The sequence below is a fragment of the Lepidochelys olivacea genome, assembly GCF_965140295.1.
Source record: "Lepidochelys olivacea isolate rLepOli2 genome assembly, chromosome: 6".
NCBI classification, from domain to species: Eukaryota; Metazoa; Chordata; order Testudines; family Cheloniidae; genus Lepidochelys; species Lepidochelys olivacea.
Window position 1 is genome coordinate 56,341,120 of NC_140416.1, and position 23,386 is coordinate 56,364,505.

The 23,386-nt window shown below is 41.4% G+C and overlaps 1 protein-coding gene across 3 annotated transcripts in view; it reads right to left on the reverse strand.

Moving 5' to 3' along the window:
• Positions 1–23,386, reverse strand: part of CKAP5 (cytoskeleton associated protein 5) — a 99,333-nt gene that overhangs the window by 71,399 nt on the left and 4,548 nt on the right. For 2 of the 3 annotated variants that reach the window (XM_084629875.1, XM_084629877.1), the window contains exons 2-8: positions 14,128–14,219; positions 10,827–11,020; positions 7,112–7,318; positions 3,884–4,055; positions 2,434–2,566; positions 2,007–2,110; positions 1,531–1,644 (exon numbers count right to left, since the gene is read on the reverse strand). In XM_084629875.1, the coding sequence (XP_084486001.1) occupies positions 1,531–1,644; positions 2,007–2,110; positions 2,434–2,566; positions 3,884–4,055; positions 7,112–7,318; positions 10,827–11,020; positions 14,128–14,184 (981 nt within the window). In that variant the 5' untranslated portion in view covers positions 14,185–14,219. Of the gene's footprint in view, positions 1–1,530; positions 1,645–2,006; positions 2,111–2,433; positions 2,567–3,883; positions 4,056–7,111; positions 7,319–10,826; positions 11,021–14,127; positions 14,220–22,025; positions 22,163–23,386 lie in introns of those variants that run through there. The other variant, XM_084629876.1, reaches the window with a different exon arrangement.

The window sequence follows — 23,386 nt, forward strand, 5'->3', positions numbered from 1 at the left end:
GAAAATCTCAGTCAGGAAGCCATATGGATTTCTGATGGAAGAATAAGTCAAGAGCTGGATGAGAAGTCTTCCCCATTTTGCAGAACTATACTTTAATCAATACAGACTAGAATTAATTTAAGACTAGGTGTTCGGATGGCAAGCTAAACAGGTATGTTGAAAGCATACATCTAAATGCATGTACATATTACACGTTTACAATGTAGTGCTATTTGTGTGTCTAAAAATGGCAGTTTTTAGAAGAGCTGCAGGTTGTGGAGGTAGCATTCTTCTCTATTTGGACTTGTGAAATCCCAAACAGGCAGCCAAAGCCCTAGAAAACTGCAGTCCCCCAAGGGAGAGTTGAGTAGGGAAAGGATTTTGCATGCTGCTCGCCCAAAAATCAGATTTGAAAGTTAGAATGTAATACAATCAAGCGAAAGCATTAAATTAACACTATTTTTGCACCTTCATAAGCAGACCATTTGGTCTGAAGGTGGAAGGAATATGACCAATCCCTGGAGACTTGTGGAAAAGGCTAGGAACATAGGTTCTAGACCACTGGTCTGATCCAGTGTGGCAATTCCTATCTCCAACAGTAGGCTGCACCACCTGCTTCAAAGGAAGGTGCAAGAAGCCTGCAGTAGGAAGTTGTGCAATAACCTACCTGCAGTGTATCTTCCTAATCCCCATCAGAGGTTCTCCTTTTTCTCTCAAGAATGCGGTTTATAGCCCTTCCATATTTTTATTTTAAATCTTTACTATAAGAACTCTGAATATTCTTGTTATTTGTATAACCATCCAATCCTTTTCCAAATCCAGTTAAGCTTTTAGCCTCTGATGTTAAATAGCAATGTGTTCTACAGCCTGTGTGCCGCGTAAAAAGGTTTGATATCTTTCAATTTCACTGAGCACCTCTTGTTCGTATTACAACAGCAGCATCCAATCTATCTTCTCTACACCAAGCTATTTTGAATCTCTTTATCCTATTCCCTTTTATTTGCCTCAAATGCAAACAAACGTTCCAAAATATCTTCCATTCTTCATTGGTATGTTTTCCATGACTAATCATTCCTTGTACAACTCCAAATCGCTCTAATTCTCCTATATTTTTTGAGAAAGGGTGACCAGAACTGAACACAGTATTCAAGGTGAGAGCATACCACTGATTTATATAATTATATTTTCAGTATTTTTCTCCATCCCATTTTTTCTAAACTGCTCTTAAGTACCTGCAGGAAGAGACACATACCCAAATGTATTATTGGAGGAAAGGTCTTCTCAAATAGTATGAGAATCCAACAGACTACAGTTCCCAATGTTCAACAAGACAGAAACAAGCCAAAATAATTTAAGCACCACCCTATTGGGTGGGTGTGTTCATCAAAGTTATAATGTTGAGAGTAATTTGGACACAGACATAGTGCCAGTATTTGGTCTTATGACCAGTGGTGGCCTTTCAGACATTAAAATCTAATCTTCTGGCATTAAGCAGTTAACTACTGCAATATAACAATGCAAAATACATATGACTGGTACAGCGATTTTTACCTTCTTAAGAACTTTCACCAAGTCTGCATAGTCCCCTGCTTCCAGTCTGGGATTCTTCACCAGCATCTCAACAGCTTCCAGAGCTTCTTTCCTCTCTTGCCACTTTTTGGCTTCCTGCAAAGCAAAGCACTCTACATTTGTGTACACTAGACACCTAACAGCTCTAGGAAGGCTCACTCTAGACAGACTGTAGACTCTAGAGCCTAAGTTTGTCCCAAGAAATTCAAGTACGCTTAGTATCCTCGTATACGCTAAGCTTGGTGGTTACAGCTAGCCATTGGAATGCACTCTCACATTTCAGTTTCCATCTTGCTTTTTGATTTTACAGCTATTTATGCAGATTAGACAGCCTATATCTTGCAAACCAGCTCCCTATTATTCATGTAGCAGTACTGCCTATTTGCAGGATGTAGGTCAGTCTTAAAGTCGATCAGCCCTCACCTCTCAATATTGCAGAGTTAGTGGTTTAAACTTACTATTTTGTCATAGAAGTCTTTGGGAAGTTTGGAAAGAATCTCCACAGCTTCCAGTAGCTCATAAGCATCCACCTGTGGGACAACCTCATCCCCATCATCTCCTCCTGCAGGCCAAGATTGGAAAGATTAGTGGAGGTATGCAAGCTTAGCATAGAGGCTTGTCATGTCAGTCAAATTTCATTTTACACATTCCCATGCTCCCTTCATCAAAGACAAGAGGGGAAGTGGACTATGAATGGTAATGGTTTTGATACTAGGTTATTTGATACTATTTTCCCCCCCAGCTGTGTCTTGTTCATAGGATAGTGTGCCCCACTTGCTTTACATCCCTTTAAATTGAATGCACCTTTTTGGTCTGTTCTATTTCTTACTGGGTCTTTTAATAATGATGTGTTTTCAAATAAAGTACCAAGATCACATAGGTTACCTCCATCTGCATCCCCTCCAGCTGCTTGCTGCTGCTCAAACTTGGCTTTCAGCTCTTGCTGGGAACGCAGGAATCTGGTCTGTTTGGGAGCTGCTGGCGGTAGATTGACCCATTCTTCTTCCAATTCTTTTAGCTGTAAAAATCACAAGAGTAATTCTTGGGGCTTTAAGCATGAAACATAACATTCCCCCACCCACTGATACAGGATTACTCCAGGCAAGCTTCCACCTTATTAAAAGCAATGGTATCCCCCCGCAAGTTGTCAGGAATTTTCTTCTTTAGGTTTTAATCTTATGATCTGGGTGGGCTATTCTTTCAGTTCACTTGCAATGATATTATAATCCTACAACATTTGTCCTATTGTGGAGATGGCCAGAGGCAACAAAGCTAACCTCCCTCCTTCCAGAGGTATGGTAAACTCACTGTTTAGAATTGTGACTAGTTATCTTTATAGCGCATAGAAATATTACGAGGGGTGAGGGGAATGTTTACTAAAACAGAAACCGGTTAGAACAGTGGGAAAAGGTTATTTTTGGCTTTTGTGAAGAGGTTATGATCTAAATAAAGAGGAAAAATGGCTTGTTGAGTAAATGAGTCTTTATGCTACACCCATGCCATCAGATGCAGAGAGATTAATAAAGCCACTAGATAAGCAGGGTTGGGTCAGGCCAACTTTGAATACCTAGTTGTAGAAAGCAGTACTGGTAATTCAGTTTTTTAGGGAAAGGAATATCTTTAATATCTCTGTATACCACAGATGTTACTACATTACTGTTTAAAAGCAACAACTTCCCATGTGACCACAATACTCAATTAAACGGTGGATGGATGTATGGGCATTTGAAAAGCATTGAAGATTGAATATTTAGTTTCCATAACACCATGCGATTACATTAAGACCTTCCTGTGCATAGACAATGCCTATCAAATCCTTGACATTACGAGATGTATTTATTTTTGTTATATACATTGCAAGTTCTCTCTTCTTTGCCAGGAGAGAATGGTGACCCTGACACCTAGTTATTAAAGGGAGCAGATGGTAAGTGTAGTTGCCCAAAAGAGGTGGGGAGAATCTAACAAGGTAATTCCATTCTGCCCACCTAAACTCCCCCTCTAGTTACAATTGGATATGGTATTTTTCCCACGTCTCACCCACTGCAGAAGTAGAGAACAGATTTGCTATGCATCTTTAACTGGAATGTTGCTTAGTTACCATTTTGAAGTCACAAAAGTGAAAAAAAGAATTTTGTTTTAGAGAGAAAGTTAGAGTGTTTTCACCAGACAGCAACAGTTTTCAGTAAGACAGAAAGGCTCAAGAAAATACATGCTCAGCTAAAAATATCCCATACTGGTATATAGCAGGGGGTTATAAGAATTAGTTTGAACACTGGAATATTTATGAACCTTCGTTCATAAAACTTTGCTCAGATAGACACTTCCTGTAGCCTACCTGAACCGAGTTTATGTTCTGTAATGGTGGTCTCAGAGCATCCCTTATCCAGCGGTAAATCTCTACAGCAAGGAGTTTGGCTTCATCTCGAACAGCCTTCTCTCGAGACTCAAAGAGTTTTGGCAACACTTTGATAATTGGCTTTAGTGAGATTATTTTTGAACCAAATTCACTGAAAGTTAAAAAGAATACATACAGGTGTCAATGGCAGAGGACAAAATCCAATAGAAATTCAGCCACAGATCATAAACATTAATTAGCTATTATCTTGACACAGCTGGGGTCCTAGATAGAGCTGCTTGTGTAAACTGATGCCTTTCATAGGCTGTGTCCTGTACAAAAGGTTGCATCATAATATACACTATCAGCAATGGTTCTACATATTAACATGCATTGCCATCACCTACCAATCTGAAGCTACTCATTTGTTGTGTTAAAGAACAGTTGCTCTACCACAATTCCTTCCCTCCTTCACATAGTTTGGAATAATAAAACCAGGCTTTTCAAACCACTTCAAAGCACGTAATCCAACCTGCTGCTTAAGTCTCTCCCCTTGCCAGAGAAAAAGAAATCTCCTTAGACTGGAGCTTGTGAGACCTATTTTTCTGATCACACTAGACTCTCCTTTGACTATCCCTTGGAGGCACACTGCAGAAAAGCGTTAATCATTTTGCTATTTGTTAGACCAGATTAGTGAGCCATCGGTCATCTCACAGAAAGTGTGCGCTTTGACACATACTTCCCCCAACCTCATAATCCAGCCTTTGGTACCAGATTCTGCAAGTTGCCCTTGTGCCTGTTGCACAAAGTCTCATCTTTCAATCACTGTTGAATGGGAGCACATCAGTACCCTTTCAGTACTCAGCTACTAAGAACTGTTCAGGTGCTATTGTACTCTTATGCTATCAGATGTTTACAAGAAGCTTTATAAGAAACAGATTAGCTGCAGGAGGAACATCCCAGTCATGAATTAAGATATAGAATACAAATGAGTCACCAATCCTGTGGAAGGAAAGGTTAATATATACCAGAGTTTCCCAGGGAAGCATACTAGGGCCAATGTTGGTCCATACATTAGCCTACGACATGGTTATGTCAAGAGACTACGGATGATTGAGAGTAACTATGGAAGAATTTAGCTAGTTAGTAGGGCAACAATAGATTAAAACCTGAGAAGTGTGAGGTAATGCACACTGAAGGAACATTTTATAATTAAAACAAATGGGTTCTAATTGATTACCACTTGACAAATCGATGCACACAGTTCAAAGATGCCTGCTTGATACACAGGATGGGCCACAAAGGCAGAGATCTGTTCTTGTATTAATACAGCAAAAATGCAAAAAACATTCTAGTCTCACGGGTCAATGGTGAGTTCCCCCTTGAATAATTAATTTGGTTTTACCATCTCATATCTGAAGGATATAAAATAATTTTATGGACTAGTTTAAAGAATCAAATGTAACCATAGAAGGAGCTAGAGTTGAGAAGTGATAAGTGGTAGAGAAGGCTCATCAGGATTCCCAACTACACTGTTTTTATAGCACAATATGGTATGATTAAATAAATCAACTTATAATTGATAATTACTCTTAAGTCTGGGACACTACTACAGGATTCAGAGGCATATATCTTAGAATTAAAAATAGGCTTTAGACATAGGACAACAATATCTGCAGTAACAGTAGATGGAATGACAACAGAAGACTATCTAGCCCCATGCTTCAGGAACTAGCTGATTATTAGGGGGTTGCTCTCTTCAGAAAGACCCAATACTGACCATCTGTATCTGTTCTAGATATTTCTATGCTTAAAGTTTCTATTTCACATGCCAAATACTGACAGGATCATGCATCAAACACAATCATCAGATATTGCAAAATTTAGAGATATTTAGACTGAGAAAAAAAGGGGGGAGGGGGAGTGTGTCTTGGGGGAGGAGAGAAGAGGAAAACAATGATAAGAAGCCTACATTTAGCAAAGACAAATACTACAGGGATTTGACAAACTCCACATACTGGTGCAATTAGACACTTACAAGGGAATATTTTTAGAAGTTAGTCTACAGATCAAGGGAGACAGCTAAGTAACGGATACGACACAGAACTCCTAAATTAAAAATCTGAAAGTGCAAAAATATAGAAAACTATTCAGAAACTGCTATAAACAAAACTCCTTTTTTGCAGATTTGACACATGTAAGACACTTCATGTGACATTTGTACCCAAGACGTGCTGTAAGTCTAAAATTAAATGCAACTTTTTACTTACATTGATTGGGTTCCTGAGAAGTTTCAGTAGTATGTTATAGACAATTTCAGACACACAAATTCCCTTGCCCACCAATACTAGCTTTAAAATAAATTATTGCACAATATAAGACGCATCTTTTCTTTGGCTTGGTGTGCGTGCAATTGAAGATATTTAAAATTTGCTTTAGGAATGGCCTGAACAATATCACATTCTTTAGTAAAAAGAAAAGGAGTACTTGTGCACCTTTAGAGACTAACCAATTTATTTGAGCATGAGCTTTTGTGAGCTACAGCTCACTTCATCGGATGCATCCTGTAGAGCTCACGAAAGCTCATGCTCAAATAAATTGGTTAGTCTCTAAGGTGCACAAGTACTCCTTTGCTTTTTGCGAATACAGACTAACACGGCTGTTACTCTGAAACATTCTTTAGTGAAAGCTGTGAATATCCCAAGTGAAGACTTGTTTCATCAACACCACAGACGGGAAACCTCATCCGGCCGGGACACGGAAAGGACTAATAGATTATATTACTTTGAGCATTAGCAATCAGTAGGGGCAGCATTTATGGGGAGGACACAGAAAACCATTTTTATTTTAAACTCAAAGATATTTATTTGCAATTGTTCCCGTTAATTCAACAACTTTGTTCCCAAGCCTGGAATCAATAGTTCTGCTGGGAAATAACCCTGCTCCTACCATTGAAGAAAATGTTTTCATTAAACAAAGTCTGGCAAACAGATTGCCAAGACTGAAACTGATCAAGATACAAGAACAGTAATTAGGGAGAAAACACTCATATCTGACTAATTCCCACACTGTCCCGGTCAGGGAAAATGCTGCCATTAAAAAAGGTTCAGTTCACTGAAGTCATTACAATTTCGAAGATTCAGCAATACCAAATTCCAGAGCCACTTACAGCCTTACATAAATTTTCCGTTACTTAACAGCATGTGGAATTTAAACAAGAGAACTTACCTCAGTGCTTTCCTCAATGTCTCTATACATGCTACTATGATCTTAGGGTTCTTGTTGTCCAGGCCCTTTAACAGCTCTTCTTGTACAGGCTCCCCTTTCTCAATTTCTATATACATTAAACATATGTCTATACCCAACTCCTTTGCTCTGGCTTTAGGTTGATTGAACACTTTATTTACAACTCCAGAAATCACTTCTCCTGTTGTCCTGAAAACAGAGGACATATTTAGTTTTCAGCAGACAGAACAGCGAATGTAATTAGTTCTACCACCCATGAGGTATATGCACACATAGTAACACTGAGATAACTAACCTTCTGGAAACTAGATCCTATTTAGGTTAACCATGGCAATAACATTCCCTAAAGACTTACTCCACTATGTTACTGAACTCAGCTGGGTACTACACATGCACTTTACTAGATAAAGAGTGTTCCCGACCTCTATGCTTGTTTCATGTGCCTGTTGTATCTTGTCTAAGATTGTAAAGCTTTTTGTGGCAGGGACTGTACAGTGCTAGCACAGTGGAACCCACTACACTGGGGACCACTAATACATATAAGCACACTAATTTTTGAATACATGCAGAACAGCAGGACACCCGAGGAGACTAGTTTTAACAGTTCCAGGGCACCAACCAAAAGTTGTGTGCGAGAGAAATATATATTATATATACACATACCCACCCTGTCCCCTCATAGGTATACACTGCTTCACATAGAAAATAAAGATGCAAATCCATGCTCAAGAAACTTGCAATCTAAGTATAGTACAAGAAGATACCAGGAAAAGAGGGAGGTTCATATACAGCAGTTATGCAATTACATGTTCTGGCCTTTAGCTTCTTTTTAAATCTTTTGATAATATAGAAGGTTTGCACAGAACTGTGGATTTGAGGGATGAGAAAGAAAAGATTAATTGAAGGAGGGATTTGGAAGAGAATAAAGGGAAAGTATGCTGGTATGCACCATCAGGATGGATATTCCCAGTGCTGGAATTTAGCAGTTAATTATAGCATATGCCATAGTTTTGAAAACTATTGACAGGACTTTTCATATAACTCCCATCTAAGGTGCTAACAGTTTGCATCTTTAATTTTATCATTTGAATTACAGAGTAAAAATTTCCAACATGGATACTCTCTTCATTGAGCTGAATGGAAAGTGGGCAACACTTGAAGTCTGTATGCTGAGGGTACATCTACATAGCAAAGAAAAACCTGCAGCTGGTCCAAGGCTCAGGCTGCGGTGCGGTTTCATTGCTGTGAAGACTTCCAGGCTCGGACTAGAGCTTAGGCTCTACGACTCTTCAGGGTGGGAGGGTCCTAGAGCCCGGGCTCCAGTCCAAGCCTGGAAGTCTTCACAGCAATGAAACAGCCCCGCAGCCAAAGGCCCGTGAGCCCGAGTTGGTTGGCATTGGCCAGCCCTGGGTTTTTCTTTGCTATGTAGATATACCGTTAGCCTATGGAAGCAGAGAAAGGTACAGTAAGATCTAGGATACCATTGCTGCTGGCAATACTGTACTTTGGTTGGGAAGGACAGTCTATTCTAAAGACTTCTGTGCTTTTTAATTAAAAACAGCTATAATATTAGAACATCACTGTTCACTATAGAAGTAGTTCTGGCTGTCTGTGGCCTAATGGAGCAATTCCCAAAAGCATGACAATTTTAATTTCTCCAGTATGCAAGAGAAGATCACCTACAATTGCTTGGTGTGCTGTGTTTTCTTAACGTTCTGAGTCAAGGTTAATTGATTTCTAATGCTACATCCAACGAACATGGTGAAATGGGTTGCTGTTTATCTGTAATTCAAAACTAAAGACCATTTGTTTAATTTCTACACATTTCTAGAACATACAGAATTTTCCAGCTAAATTCTGAAAGTTGACTCATTTAATTGCAAGACTTCCCCTCCCCGTTTTACTTTATCTGCAACATACAGCATAAGTTTAGAAATGATTAGACTACTAACAAAATTCACTACATATTAAAAAAAAAAACCAAAAACTTAAAATGTGCCACACTATTATTCCCTATAAGTTCCTTATCACAAGGAGTGAAATACACTCAGATTAAAGTAATTGTGTAACCAACAAACAGATAGATAAATTAAATATGAATGCCTACTTTTCTTCTATGGAAAGAAAATAATCAGGATAAGAACTTAGTAGCCGCTAGGACAGGGTGGATAAAAATCAGTTATTTAAAATAAATTTCTTTAAAAAAAAAATCAGATTTTTAACGGAAAATCGGATTTTTTTTATAAAATGCTTTTTGAGGAAAAAATCTGAAGAGTTTTAATTAAGATACATTATAGCACAAAGATATCATCATGGAATAGGGATTCTAAATTCTATAGTATGAGACTATATATTCATGTAATGTTTTGTAAATGAGTTCCAATAGTTCATGGATTAGGGACCCAATCTTATGGGGTTCCAGGGGCTTCTATAGAGATATTTAGGTTAATCTTTCTACCTGCTCAGTGCTCAGTCTAGAAGATACCATCAGAGATGTTAGTTTTGCAGTTCTCAGACTGAGAACGGGTGTCTCCAGAGATCACATGCTTGTTAACAGCAATAATATTTGTAAATAAATTAATATATAGAGGTGAGGAACAACAGACCTCAATCCCATTGTTTCTCTGCAAATTTGTGTACACAGAGTCAGTTCCGTACCTCTCTCTAAAAGTGCAAAGTTTCAAAAAGCTAAATGAATAGAATATTGTTGGGGGCGGAACAGCTCTGGATAAGGAGACAAAGTCTGGAGATAAAATGTGAGAAGGGAGGGACAGGCAGTAGAAACAAAAGTGAAACTATCAGAGCAGCATATTCCAAAAGTCTTGAGGTCTTTCTGAGTGTAGCCTTCATTGATTTGAGATCTACCATACTATTCTCTCACTAGAAGGGAAAACCTATCATGGCAGCAGGCTGTAAAATAGACCTAGTTTAGGTGTCATCTATCTCTGAGTTGTGAAGATTATGTATTAGGGCTTGGCTACACTTGCAAGTTAGAGCACATTAAAATCAGCCCTGGGTGCTCTAACTCCTGAGGTGTTCACACTGGCAAGGCACGTACAGAGCCTGGACTCTGCAGCTGGAGTGCTCCTGGTAATCCACCTCCACAAGAAGCATAAAACTTGCTGCGCCCTGACTGAAACGCCTGGGTGGACGAGGTGTTGCATTACTGCGCTGTGACTGGCCTCCGGAAATGTCCCATTATCCCCTGAAGTCAAGTCACCACTCTGGTCATTGTTTTGAATCAGTTGCAGGCATGCGGATACCCCCGTTCACAGCTCCATTTCAGACAGCAGGCATGCTTATCTGCTCCGAGACAAAGCAAACCATTACTGTGGAATGCTGCTGCTGTGCGCACTTTCAACTTTTTATTCCACTTCTACCCTTCTCAAGTTATAAGACTGCTTACTCATCATTGCATTTTACTTGTCTTTCCTGGTTCAGGAGAGAATTTTTAGGATTTAGAATACTAATCATACTGTTTTGTCACAGAGCTTACGAATACAAGAAGTTACAGTCACAGCACAGCAGAGACATTAGCAACTGGCCGTCCAGTAAACAGTTTCTTCAGATCAGGGAATAAATGGACAACATGGCAGGAACGCTGAAAGTGGCAGCTGCACATGGCAAATTAGCTCTTCCTAGAAAGGTCACGTTAACTATCACAAAAACATATCATTAGGAAGGAGAAAGGACTTACTTTCCTGCTACATGAGCATTTTCAACATAGGCAAGTGCTGCTTCTAATCCTTTCAACTGAGCCACTGCATTGGAGTCTGTCACAAATTTCTTTATTAGTCCCAGATACTTGGACCATTCAGGGCTTTTCTCATCTTCTATTTTCTGAAAAAGCTTCAGAGCTTCTTCGTAGCCATTCACTCTGGCTTTCCACAACTAGGAAAAGAAGTCACGAGTTAGGCATTGTGTTTAGTTAAATAGCTTGCCATTTAACTTTCATTATAACTTCTTGTATAGATCTGTCCTTCTCAGTACATAGCTTGAATGGTTGTCTCTGATCAAAGGAAGCACTGGATAAGAATAGCAAGCACATAGAAGATCAGTTGTGAATTAAATTTGTGTAGATTCATCAGCTGCAGCTAGTCTGCCTATTCTCCATTAAAGAAACATAAGGTTCATGTAATAGTTAGTTTTACCCACACTGGTATTATTGCTTGTTACTGCACTGAGGGTTTGAAAAAGGGTTCAATCCTGCAACCTGTGTGTGCAGAAGTCTTATTTCCCTCAATAGGAATTCTGTACAGGCTCACGTCCTAAGTGTATTCTAATATTATGTAATGCACTCTCATTGTATAATTGGTTTAATTTTGATCATGGCAAGAGTTATGATTAATACATTTATTCAGTTACAGACACTATTTATTCTGCCCGAGCCTGTGTGTCCGGAAGAATACATATTAGGTCACGTATGACTTTTTAAAAAAAACGAACACTGCTACCCTAAATGAATACAGCCAAGATTATTTAGAATATGCAAGCTAAACAAGAACATTTTAGAACAGTATTTAAAACTTCTCCATCTGTATGAACTGGGCAGCTATATAATCCTGAAGCACTCTTTCAAAGGATGATCTCAACATAAAATGCATGTAACTTGATGACACATCAAGACAGAATGTCTGAGCTGCAGTTTGAAACTTCCCATTGAGGGAAAAACAGGACAACCTTTTTGGCTGAGCATAAGAAGTCAGATGATACAACATCTAAAGCAGCATTTCTCAAACTGGGGTTCACGGACCCCTCTGATCAACTCCTCCCCCTCAACTCCTGTACACTAAAAGTCTGTCAAAACAGTGGGATTAAGGTAGGCTTCCTACTTGCCCTGGCTCCACACTGCTCCAGGAACTGCCTGGCACATCCCTGGTCCTTGTGCGGGGGGGGGGGGGGGGGGGGGGGGAGGGGTCCTTCTGTGCACTCCCCCCAGACTAAGCTCCCACTCCACAGATCCCATTGGCCAGGAACTGCGGCCAATGGGAGCTCTGGGGGTGGTGCCTGCGTGCAGGGGCAGCACACTGAGACCCCCCGGCCCCTGCACCTAGGAGCCACTGCCACGGAGATGTGCCGGTCACTTAAGGAGCCACCAGAAGTTCTCAAAGTTTAGCAACCCCAGGACCCCCATTTTTATTTAAAAATTTTTGGGGACCCCCCCAAGCCTCCCCTGCTCAGCCCTTACCCTGCTCCCCACTCGCTATATCCCCTCCCATCCCTCCGTGGCAGCAGGAGCCTGCACCAATCACCCACTCCCGCACTCCAACCCTTTGCCCCAGCCCAGAGCCTGCACACAAACTCCCTCCCAGAGCCTGCACGCCCCCACACACCCAAACCCCCTCCCAGAGCCCACACCCAACCCCTTGTTCCAGCCTGTGAAAGTGAGTGAGGATGGGAGACAGCAAGCCATGGAGGGATGGGAGGGGATATGGCGAGTGGAGGGCAGGGCAAGGGCTGAGCAGGGGAGGCTTGGGGGGGTCCCCAAAAATATTTAAATAAAAATGGGGGTCCTGGGGTTGCTAAACTTTGAGAACTGCTGATCTATAGATTTGTATAGGTCTTGTGGCTGTGGAAATCTCCAAGATTCTTATACTGATATATGTCAGGCTAAGCACAGATGCCTCCCACTTCATTAATTCATGAGAAACCAACTTCTAAAGAGTACCACATAAAAAACAAACAGTCATATCTGCAGGGACCAATCCTGAATTAGAGATGAGGTGATTCTAATAGGTCTTCTCCAACTTCAATTTATGATTCTATGCCTATTTTACCTGGACTGAGAGTTTGGAAAGTATTTTATATTCCAATGCAGCTTTTCTTGAAGGTAGGAAAGGTTTTCAGAGTTAAGAAAGCATGGAAGATGCATCTTCAGGAAATTTTTTTTTTTTTTAAATAGTTGATCACCTTTAGTATTTGCCCATAAGTGTTTGGTTACCCTTCTTCCAGTTTGTTCAGTAAGATGGAGTGTAAGGATGCAAAAGCTCCTTAAATTCACAGGTTGAGTACAATTCAATTTGGCCTTAAGGACCTCCCAGCTCAGTTATACTTTCCAGCCAATTGGAACAAGACTCAATTCCTCCATGTAAGACTTGTCCAGAGACTGAAGTGGGAATAAAATCCACAGAATGCACATATGCACAAAGTTACATGGATACCTAATCTCAAACTCTTAGACTAAAGTATTCGGTAAACCAAAAAATTTAAATTCTGAAAGTTTTATTTTTCCTACTTATCAAGACATCCTTGCTGTGTTGGCAACCTCAAGATTTATCTTCAATCATTACAGCATAACCTCAGAGTTTCAAACACCTCAGGAATGGAGATTGTTCGTAACTCTGAACAAAATATTATGGTTCTTTCAAAAGTTTACAACTGAAGATTGAATTAATACAGCTTTGAAACTTTACTATGTAAAGAAACATGCTGCTTTCCCTTTTTTGTTAGTAGTTTACCTTTAACATAGTATTGTACTGTATTGCCCCCCCCCATTTCTGCTGCTCCCTGATTGTGTACTTCCAGTTCCAAATGAGGTGTATGGTTGATGGGTCAATTAGGAATGCTGGTGTTCGTAACTGAGATTCTACTGTACTTGAAGGTGGACATGGAGATAATATATCCATTTTTCTTCTTGATAAAGAATGGTCACTACAGGTTGATATCAATTCTTCCCATCAATCCTCAAGGGTCCTGGCAGCAGTTCAACTGCAGAGGAGCTGACATGGACATCCATTTCATGTGTGGAACATTAACACGTTGGACACTACACTTCAACTGATCTCTTAAGAAGAGGCTATCAAGTAAATTCTGCTCTACAAATCCTACTCAGATTTCAGTTCCCTCTTTTGTTAACAGAACTGAGGCAGTTTCAAATAAGGTTGCATGCTTTAACATGGGATTGTCCAGACTCGACCCACTTTGGTGTAATTAATAGGTACAGGAGCCGTATTGAACCACCCACACTAAGTATATGGAGCAAGGACAAGTTCTCCTACCTTGTGTTCACATTTCTGGTCAATGGACAGTTTAATCCACTCGCTATCGTCTCCCATTGTGCCTCAGGTTCTCTCTATAGTTACAGTAATTCCTGGGGAGAGAAAAATATAGTTAACTCCAACAAGCCAGGTAGTTTCAGAAGGTGCTACATCTAGTTATAATTTATTATTCCAACAGAAATAAAAGTGAAAATCCAGTATTCCATAAGAACATTCTAATCCTTGTAGCTGGAGGGGGAACAAGGGGGGTAGGGTGGAGGAGAGAGAATTAAGCTAGCCATTACATTTAGGTACCCACACTAAGACCATGGTAGACTTCTAGCCTTAGAAGACAGACAACTGAACAGTTACAGGTTAAAGAACATTGATGCTGTAATCTGTTACATTCCAGGGGACTGAAGCCTCAGTCTGAGAAAGTTTCAAATGAGAAATAAGACATGCAGAAGTCAGACTAAGTGTACTGAGTTCTGTAGGAAGTTTTTAAAAACACCAAAAAAGGACTAGGTGCCCATCTACACTAGAAAGCTGACTTATTGCTGACAATACTTATCAGCAACAAGTACCCTGAAAATAGTTGACTTGCTAGTATAAGGAGGACAGTCATTTCTAGGACCTTGAAAAAAAAGCATGATTCATTTGAACACTGCTGAAAGAGGGACAGACCCATTTATGCTAGCAGTCAAATTAGTTTTATCGCTGGTTCAGAGGGACACAGAGCTAACAGTTGTCAGCAGCAGGTCAATTTTTTGACTGTAGTTAGGGCTACAAATTCACACCCATTTAAATATTCTAGAAGTTTCTTAAATCTAATAGGAATGGGTCACATTAGACAATCCAGACCCAATCCCCATCTTGGATGTATTATGTGACTAACCTGACTGCTCAGCAAATAAACCAAGAATAGTGCTACAAGGGAGAAGAAATTAGTAGAATGAAAATTCAGCAGCAGGAAGGGAAGAGTTCCCAGGGCTCTGAATACAAACTGATGAAGTGAATCTGGAAAAGGATCAACTTGAATCGGTTGCAAAAAATCCGGAATAGCAACTAGGATGTGCAGAACAGGAAAAACAACAGATAATACGAGGTGGGCCATCTTCTAGAGTTACTTTATCAACTCAGGCAGAATTTTTTTAATTAAAATCAGGAAGATCTACTCAAATACTCTCAGCTTCTATGGATTATGCTCAAGATTTATACACCCATGGTGAGAACAACCAGCTAATCTGCACACAGCCTCCACAGTGAAAGAGTCAAACATTAGGTTTATTTGCAGAAAGTACAATCAAAGTAGCAAACTTATTCTAAAGTGTAACTATGTAATTTGTCATTCCCATTTTCAAACACTGATGTAGTTGTTTTCTCTCTTTTCAGCAACAGCAGAGTTACTTAAGTGGTACTGAAAATAGGGCAAGTTTGTTTTTGCAGCAGCAGAGACAGAAATTAAACTCAAGTGCCAACAAAAATGGGGACTTGTCCTATTTAGTTAAAACAACATTAAAGTAACAACAACAACAACAGAGGCCATCCCCAGATCATTCTAAGATTCTATGCATAGGAGGGTGGGAAGGCCAACAGTGGCTTGGTTTACTATTTCCATTCACCAATTTAATTTAGATTATGGGCCAAATTGAGCCTTTTGTAAGTGGATATAACTCTCACAATTTAAATGGGCATTTCACCCATATACCAGAGCTTAATTTCAGCCTACTGGCCAAATTCTTCCCTTGGTACATAAGGTAGGACAAGGCATAAACTTCAACACAAAAAGGTACTCTGAATCAAAGGTAGAATTCAACCCTTGAGGTTTGTGTTAAAGGAGGTACCATAAAAAAAAAAAATACCACACACTCCACAGGAGAAGCACCATAAAAAAACAAAAACCAAACACCCACACACTCCAACACTCCACAGAGGTAGTACAATAAGGTCAGTTTCACTAATGCACCTTCTGGTGTCAGAGCCACTGTTTCAATCCAGATCACCAGCATTCTGTAACTGAATTTGCATCTACATATCTGACCTCTTCTCTTCCTACAGCTTATACTGATCCCCCTCTTCCACCAAAATCTCTCTAAACTACTTGTTATCTTTCACCTACTCCTAAAAGAGTGACACACATCAAACACTGTTTTTAACAGCTTCCCAATTAACATTCAAAGCACCGGTCTCCTTCAAATCACTCCCAAAGACGCACCTTTCCCACAATGCTTGTGTACACTAAAGTAAGGGTTTGAAAAATACATTTACCAGTAACAAGTGGGAAGCTTCCCAAGTGTGTGAGGGATTGTTTCTAGCACCTATAATTGTGAAGGTAACCAAATGTAAACAGATGCAGCATTGTCTTCTCCAATCTGCAGACAGCTCCAGTGTCTGCTACTCAGCTTTGCCAAGCAGCAGGAGTGTGAAGTTTATAAGACATTGGATAGATTTATGGTTCCTAGTCAGAATCCTGGGGGCAGTAGTGAAACTGTCACTTGTTTATTTCATGTTCCTGAGGAAGTCTACAAGGAATAGCAGACACAAGATCTCGAGAAAGCCTAGAAGAGACAGGGACATGTATTAAAATGAAGGTACCTGAAAGCAATGTCCTAAAAGCACTGCAACAAAAAGTTTAACACTGGGGCTGTTCAAGGCAAACCCCCATCTGTGTCCAAGAAGAGAGATCAGCAACATGAACACACTGGTCCCGGAGTAAAAGGAAGTGTTTTGCTTCTCTCCAAAATCTTCCAGTGCTAAGTGCAAAGTAAAGGTTTGGAATAGGACAGAAGTGACCACACTAGCCCCATCAGAGTTGCTTCTCACATTAGGATCAACACAGCAACAGTGAAAGTTAAATAGCTGTCTAGTGAAGTGTTAATGTAACACTAGGCAAAGTGGACCTCTCTCTTCATCCAGATATTTTATCTTTGAGCCTGTTATTAATTCAGTGCTACACCTTCCACCAAAGTTTAACTCCATAGCTTTTTGTATTTTAGGGATCATCTCATGACCAGAAGTAATGCCAGCTCTAAAATAGGGGTCCTCAAGCTTTTTCACAATGTGGCAGAAAGTCAGTCCCCCAGAAACCTTCCTACCCATTCTTCAACATCATGCCTGTGTGGACTATCTTCCCTCCCACTCACAATCACATAACATCTGTGGCAACTAAAGTAATAGGAAAGTAGTTTAGTTTAACCTGTCTTCCAGATGCCAAATCACATACAGAAGTAATGAAAACCAACCAGCATCCTGTAAGCAACCAGCTCTCTGAGGATCAGCAACAAACACTCAACGGTCCACAGCTAGAGAATTCAGCTAGAGAATTGCAGTCTTAAAGATCACTTCTCTTTAGGCTTAATTATTGCCCCACATATTCCTTCTTAACATCTTATATAGTCTGAATTTTTCCTCTGTGAAAATAGCTTAAAATGAAAGTGAAAAACCCTTATGACCCTTTAATGGGTTCTACATGCCTCTCCAATTTTTCAGGTCTTGTAGGATACTCCCACGGCTTCATTTGCAGCCAAGGTTCTGCTTTTATTACCTGAAGGCTTCTCACAAGAGGCGTGTGAATGCCACCTCATACTTTCTAACATCTAAATAGCAATTAGGCTCCATAGGTGACAATGCAGGCTATACTAAGACTGCTTTATTACTAATAGATTTGCAAGACTGAAGTATTTTATCTCTGGAACTTTTCCTACTAGTTTCACTAGTAAATAAGATGAAAGAAGTTCAAATAAAGAACAGATTCTAGTTCTTTCACAGTCAATTGTTACAATTCAGCACTATCCAAAAAATGAAAGCCTACTAATCAACTGAAGAAAGTTTTGCAAGACTAGTTTGGTTTTGGCTTGATCAAGACGACATTTATAACTGCAAATCCCCAGATTCATCTGCAGAGATGAAAGACAAACCCTCCCTAGCAACTCTTGGCTGGACAAGCTCCTATAATATGGAGCAGTTGACATATAAAGGATGCCAGGGAAAGGGATATGTCTACAGACCTTATAGGCAAGAGAGGGGAAGAAATGTGTAACAAAGGGGAAACGGTCTGTAATATTTATGAAACCTATGTGTGCCTCAGTTTCCCTCTGCACTTTGCATTGTAAAAAACATTTAAGTCTCCTGGTCAGACAGCATAGAAGGCATGCGGTAGGGTGTCACCTGGTTGTCTGGATGGAATGAACAGGGTCATAAAACAACTGGCTGAAACGGACCTTGAATCAGAGCAACCAGCAAGACAAAGATGTCCAATGACTGAACCATTAACATCAAACAGCAGAACACCCTGGGGAGACAGATAAGGGGGAGGGGGAGAGCAAGAGATAGACTATCACAGCTTGGCTGGCTCATCATGGTACTGGTTTGACCTGGGTGGACTATGGCTTAGATTAGCACAGAGAGGCAGAAGTTAAAGACTTTCAGCTTGTGTGCGCCACATGACTAATATATGTTACCTTGTTTTGAAAAGGCTGCCTGTTTCACTGTAAATACTCAATGAGTGTGTCATGCCCTGAAGGGGTACAGTACAAACCTGGTGCAGGACTGGCTTGGCTGGATTTACTGCAGAGAGCCATGGAGAGAGACAGGGATAGCTAGTGCCAAAGGCCTAGTCTCAGAGTCCTGGAGACCACGGGCCTGCCCATGTGGAACTCTCTTGGGTCCATGGGGCCCAGCACACTACATGGGCGTCTCCCATGAGACTGTTTACAAGCTGGGGCACAGACCAGACCCTATGACTAGCACAAGGCTTCCAAGAGATAAGAAAGTGTTAAGTGGGAAGTTCTGAGAGAACATTATAAAGCTAGGGACAAACTGCCCAAAGTTTGTTGTGAGATAATGAGGAAGACGCTGTCAAGTAAAAGTTTGGAGTAACACTGAAGAGCAACAGTTGGTTGCCAAATTTAACTAGAAACTTAGGCCATGTCTACAGTAGGAGTGCCAGTATATTATACTACCAAAGTGCTCCTAGCGTGGATGCAACTACAATGGCAAAACTGCACTTGATTGGTTTGGCTGCATCTACATCAGGGACTTTTGCCAGTGCAGTTATGTTGGTCAGGGATCACACCCCAAGCGACATAACTATGCTAGCAGAAGTCTGCAGAGTAGCCAAAGCCTTAGTTCTGTTACCTAAATCTGGCTCTTAAAATATTGAAGATGCAAATAGTGAAGACATTTGGTTTTGAAATGTTTAGAAACATAGAACTTATTTAGCAAATGTAGTACCGTTTCAGCTTCCAGATGACCTCTTCATAACAAGTGCAAATACTAACAACAAGACTAGTTTGTCCTAAGCCAGAATGGACACATTACTGGAACTGACCTCTGCTGTTGCTATCTCAGTACTTATATGGCTTCCCACCAATTCAGTATAAAAAAGTTACTGTTCCAAAAAAGTAGATACCTACTGTTTCAACGCGGTTTTACTCTTACAAGTTAAAGCAAACTTTTCTAGAAGATCATTTAAAAATGTTAAATTCTGAGAAATTGGTCAAATCAAGTCAATTTCCAAGGAGGCTCGTTTTGAAGTATTAAAAAAAAAAAAATTAAACCCACTAAAGTTTCTCCTGCAGTTGGGGCACTGTTTTGCCCACTATAAAGAAAGCTACAATACTAGTTGAATGAACCAGCTGAGATTAGACCTGCCAGTTCAGGTTGTTCCCTTTTGTCAATGCAGTGTGCGGTCATCCCTTCTGGAAGGGCAGGATTATCTGTCCACATGTACTTGTTTTGTAGCAGTTTTAAGTCATGTTTAATTTCTACCTCTGAAAATGCCAAGTTTTACTTGAACTAGATTAAAATTTTTATCACATTTACAATATTTGTGAGTTTCATCACCATGGCATCTGAGCCTTGAGTTTCACCTAAGCAAAGATCTGACCATACTAAAATAGCTTGATAGAAAAGTTCTTCAGAAAACCCAAGAGATCAGAGCAGCAGATACCCAGCTTTTATTTTACAACTCTCAAAGGTGCAACAGAAAAATTAGAGTCTGTAAGATTTCCCTAATCCAAGTACTATAGTCTGTTGAATCAGACCAGAGTAATAAATAATACCTAGTTAGAACTCTTTGGGCTTGTGTAGCATGTTCTACACTACTAAGTGAGAAACTGGAGTCCATTACCAGTCCTGACCTCTTGACACCTGCAAGAGAAGCAATGAGAAATAAGGGGAACTTTAACCATGTCACTTAGTAAAAATTTCTCAAGATGATTAAAGAGAAACACTAGCAGGCTTTAAGTCAATGATTGGATATTCCTCAGCAATGGAAGAGGGCTGGGTACTGTTTTGGGAGCGTAAAGAGAATCTCATTAAGTGATCTGCAGGATGACAACTACCTTGAAGAAACTGTGCCCAAAGATTATGGAAACCCACAGCACAAGTCCTCAATGGAAGAAAGCAAACAGGAAAAGCAGATAGGGAGAAATTAACTCCAAACACGATGGCAAAGACAGTTGAATAAGGTTGTTTCTCTGAGCTAAGACGACAAGATAGCTATACACTAAGGGCACGTCTTCACTAGCAATGTTAAAACGCTGTCACAGCAGCACTTTAACGTGGTTGTGTAGTCACAGCACCAGAGGTCTCTCAGTGCTATAAAAATCTCACCTCCACGAGGGGAATAGCTCCCAGCACTGGTGCACCGTCTACACCAGCACTTTACAGTGCTGAAACTTGCAGCGCTCGGAGGGGTTTTCTTCACACCCCTGAGCAAGAAAGTTGCAGTGCTGTAAAGTGCCAGTGCAGACAAGCCCTAAGACGTTCAGCAATAACGTGTTCTTAGTAAGTCTCCCCTGTATTAGTCAATAACTTTGTTCTATATCGGTTTTGCTGAGATCTCACCAAAAAAAACAGAGCAATGCAAATTTAATCACATTACTGCTATGTACTGAGGAATGAAAGTTGAAAGAAATTCCAGAAAATGTAACTTTTCCTAAATGTACTCTTTGAATGCAATTTAGATGCACTCTGGAAAGAATACAGCAAGTTACTTAGGTGAGCCAAAGCAAACTGACTTTTCATCATGGCTTAGAAAGCAAGAGTGGCTTGTGCTGTAAGAATAAAACCAGGGGGGAGGGAGAGGAAGAGGGAGGGAAGGAAGGATGGACGGACAAAATATGGTCAACTTTGGAACAAGTAGGCTAAATTCTAATGCTAGATATGAGAGCTCCAAATGCTGGTGGGTCACAACTTACAGACTGCTTTGCGTCCCCTCCTCCACCCGAGGGCTTACAAATCTATGGGCCATGAAAACCTTAAAAAATGTTAGGCTGAGAGGAACTGAATTCTCCTTCACCAGCACATCAAACATATAGGATCACCCCTAAATGATCACCAGCTGCCTCCCACGCCAGAAACACCCTCCAACCCTAGTCTAGTTCACACACAGCCACCCTTCCCCAACAGCTAGAACTGTCACCCAGCTAGACTTCTTGCTTAACCCCCCTCTCACCCAGGCCTTCCAGCAAGCTACCCCTCAAACTCTGCCGGATCCTCAGGCCTAACCGTCCCCCAGCCAACAACTAACTCATTTTCCTGCCAGATTCCCCCTGCCTAAACACACCCGGGGCCACAAATGCCTTCCCTCCCAAACTCTCCAGCAGGGCCCCACCTCCTCCAGATGCGGCAGCTCGGAGACATTTTACAAGCAGTCCCCCTGCAGCCAAAACAGAAAGTTCCACGGATGGATAGACTCTGGGCCCAAAGCTACGGGTCCGTGCAGCTCCTAAAGCTCGGCTCCGAGGCCAGATAGAGCGGAGCAGGCCGCCCGCCCGGCATTGTTTATCCTCGCAGTCTCCTCCGCCCCCTCCCACCTCCCGAACGCTAGGCCCCGACAGCCCCGCCATCGCTCCAGGACAGGCAATTATCCCCCCAGCTTCCCTTGTCCACCGCAGACCAAGCCAGACACTTACCCGGGCGGCCGCGGCCCGGCTCAGCTGCAACAGCGGGCGGGGCGCTTCATCCCCGGCCAGGAAACAGGCACCTCCTCCTCCAAGGGCGGAGCGCAGAACGCTGCAGCCGACGCCACCAGCCCCCGCCTCCCGTCGCCCCTAAGAGGGAGGCTCCCCCTTCCATGTGTCAGACAAAGGCGCTCAGAGTAGTTAGGACCCTACGGGGCCAATTCTATGCCCCCTTCTCCCAGTGTCTTCAGGGGTTAGCGGAATCGCCCGCAGCCCCATGGGGTCCAGTTTCTGTTCCCAATCCTGTCCCCAGGGGCACCAGGTCTCCTTCGGTCCTTCAAGACTCATTTCCTTCCTGAGGCACCTGCTGAGGTGTCCCCCTTGGAGGGCCTGGATTCCTCTGCTCCAAAGTTGAAGAGCAAAGGCTTGGCTCCTGCGGGAGAGGATGTGCTGCTCCAAGCCACTTGTCTCCTTTGGCAGCAGCTTGGGGCGGGGCAGGCCAGACACCCCGCAACACTTTAGGCATTTCTAAGCCAGTCACTGAAGTAGATAAGCACCAACATGCAGTCAGTGAGCCACCAGGTTGGCCCTTGGGATGCATAATTTTCATGGGTAACAATGCCACCTAGTTCCTATATAGTACTTTTCCTCAGTAGATCTCAAAGCACTTCACAAAAAGAGGGCAGTATCATCCTCATTTTACAGATATGGAAATGGGAGGTGAAGTGACCTGCCCAAGGTCACAACAGACCAGTGGCAAGGCTGCGAATAGAAGCCAGGTCTCCTAGGTCCTAGTCCATTACTTCTCAATTCTGACACCAAATCACAGCATTTTATCTGCAGGACCCTAGCCCAATAACTAATAGTTATTGTAATATTTAAGCTTTTTAGCACTTGCATACAATGCTAACAGGCATGGCAGGCAGAATCTCTCTCAAAAATGATTTTGTAGCAAGTACTAACTGGAGGAGTTTAATCAAAGAAATGTAGGACTAGAAGGGACCTTGCTCAGTCATCTAGTCCAGTTCCCTGCCCTGAGGCACGACTAAATATTGTCTAGACCGGGGTGCCCAATCTACGGCCTGTACATCGTCCACCAGAGTATTTCGTAAGGCCCGCGACATGCTTCAACACAATATACTAATGACCAATTCATTAGCATTTGGTCATCATGTTTACCTCACTTCATATACTCAAGGAAGTATGTAGAATCTGTTTGGCAAACACAAGGTTGTGTTTAGGTTTATATGGTCCTCCTATGTAATAAGATTGGGCACCACTGACCTAGAACATCCCTGACAGGTGTTTGGAGGATTTTAAGAATTTCTTGCCCTGTCCTCAGTGGATAAGAAGATAATTTGTTATCCTCCTCT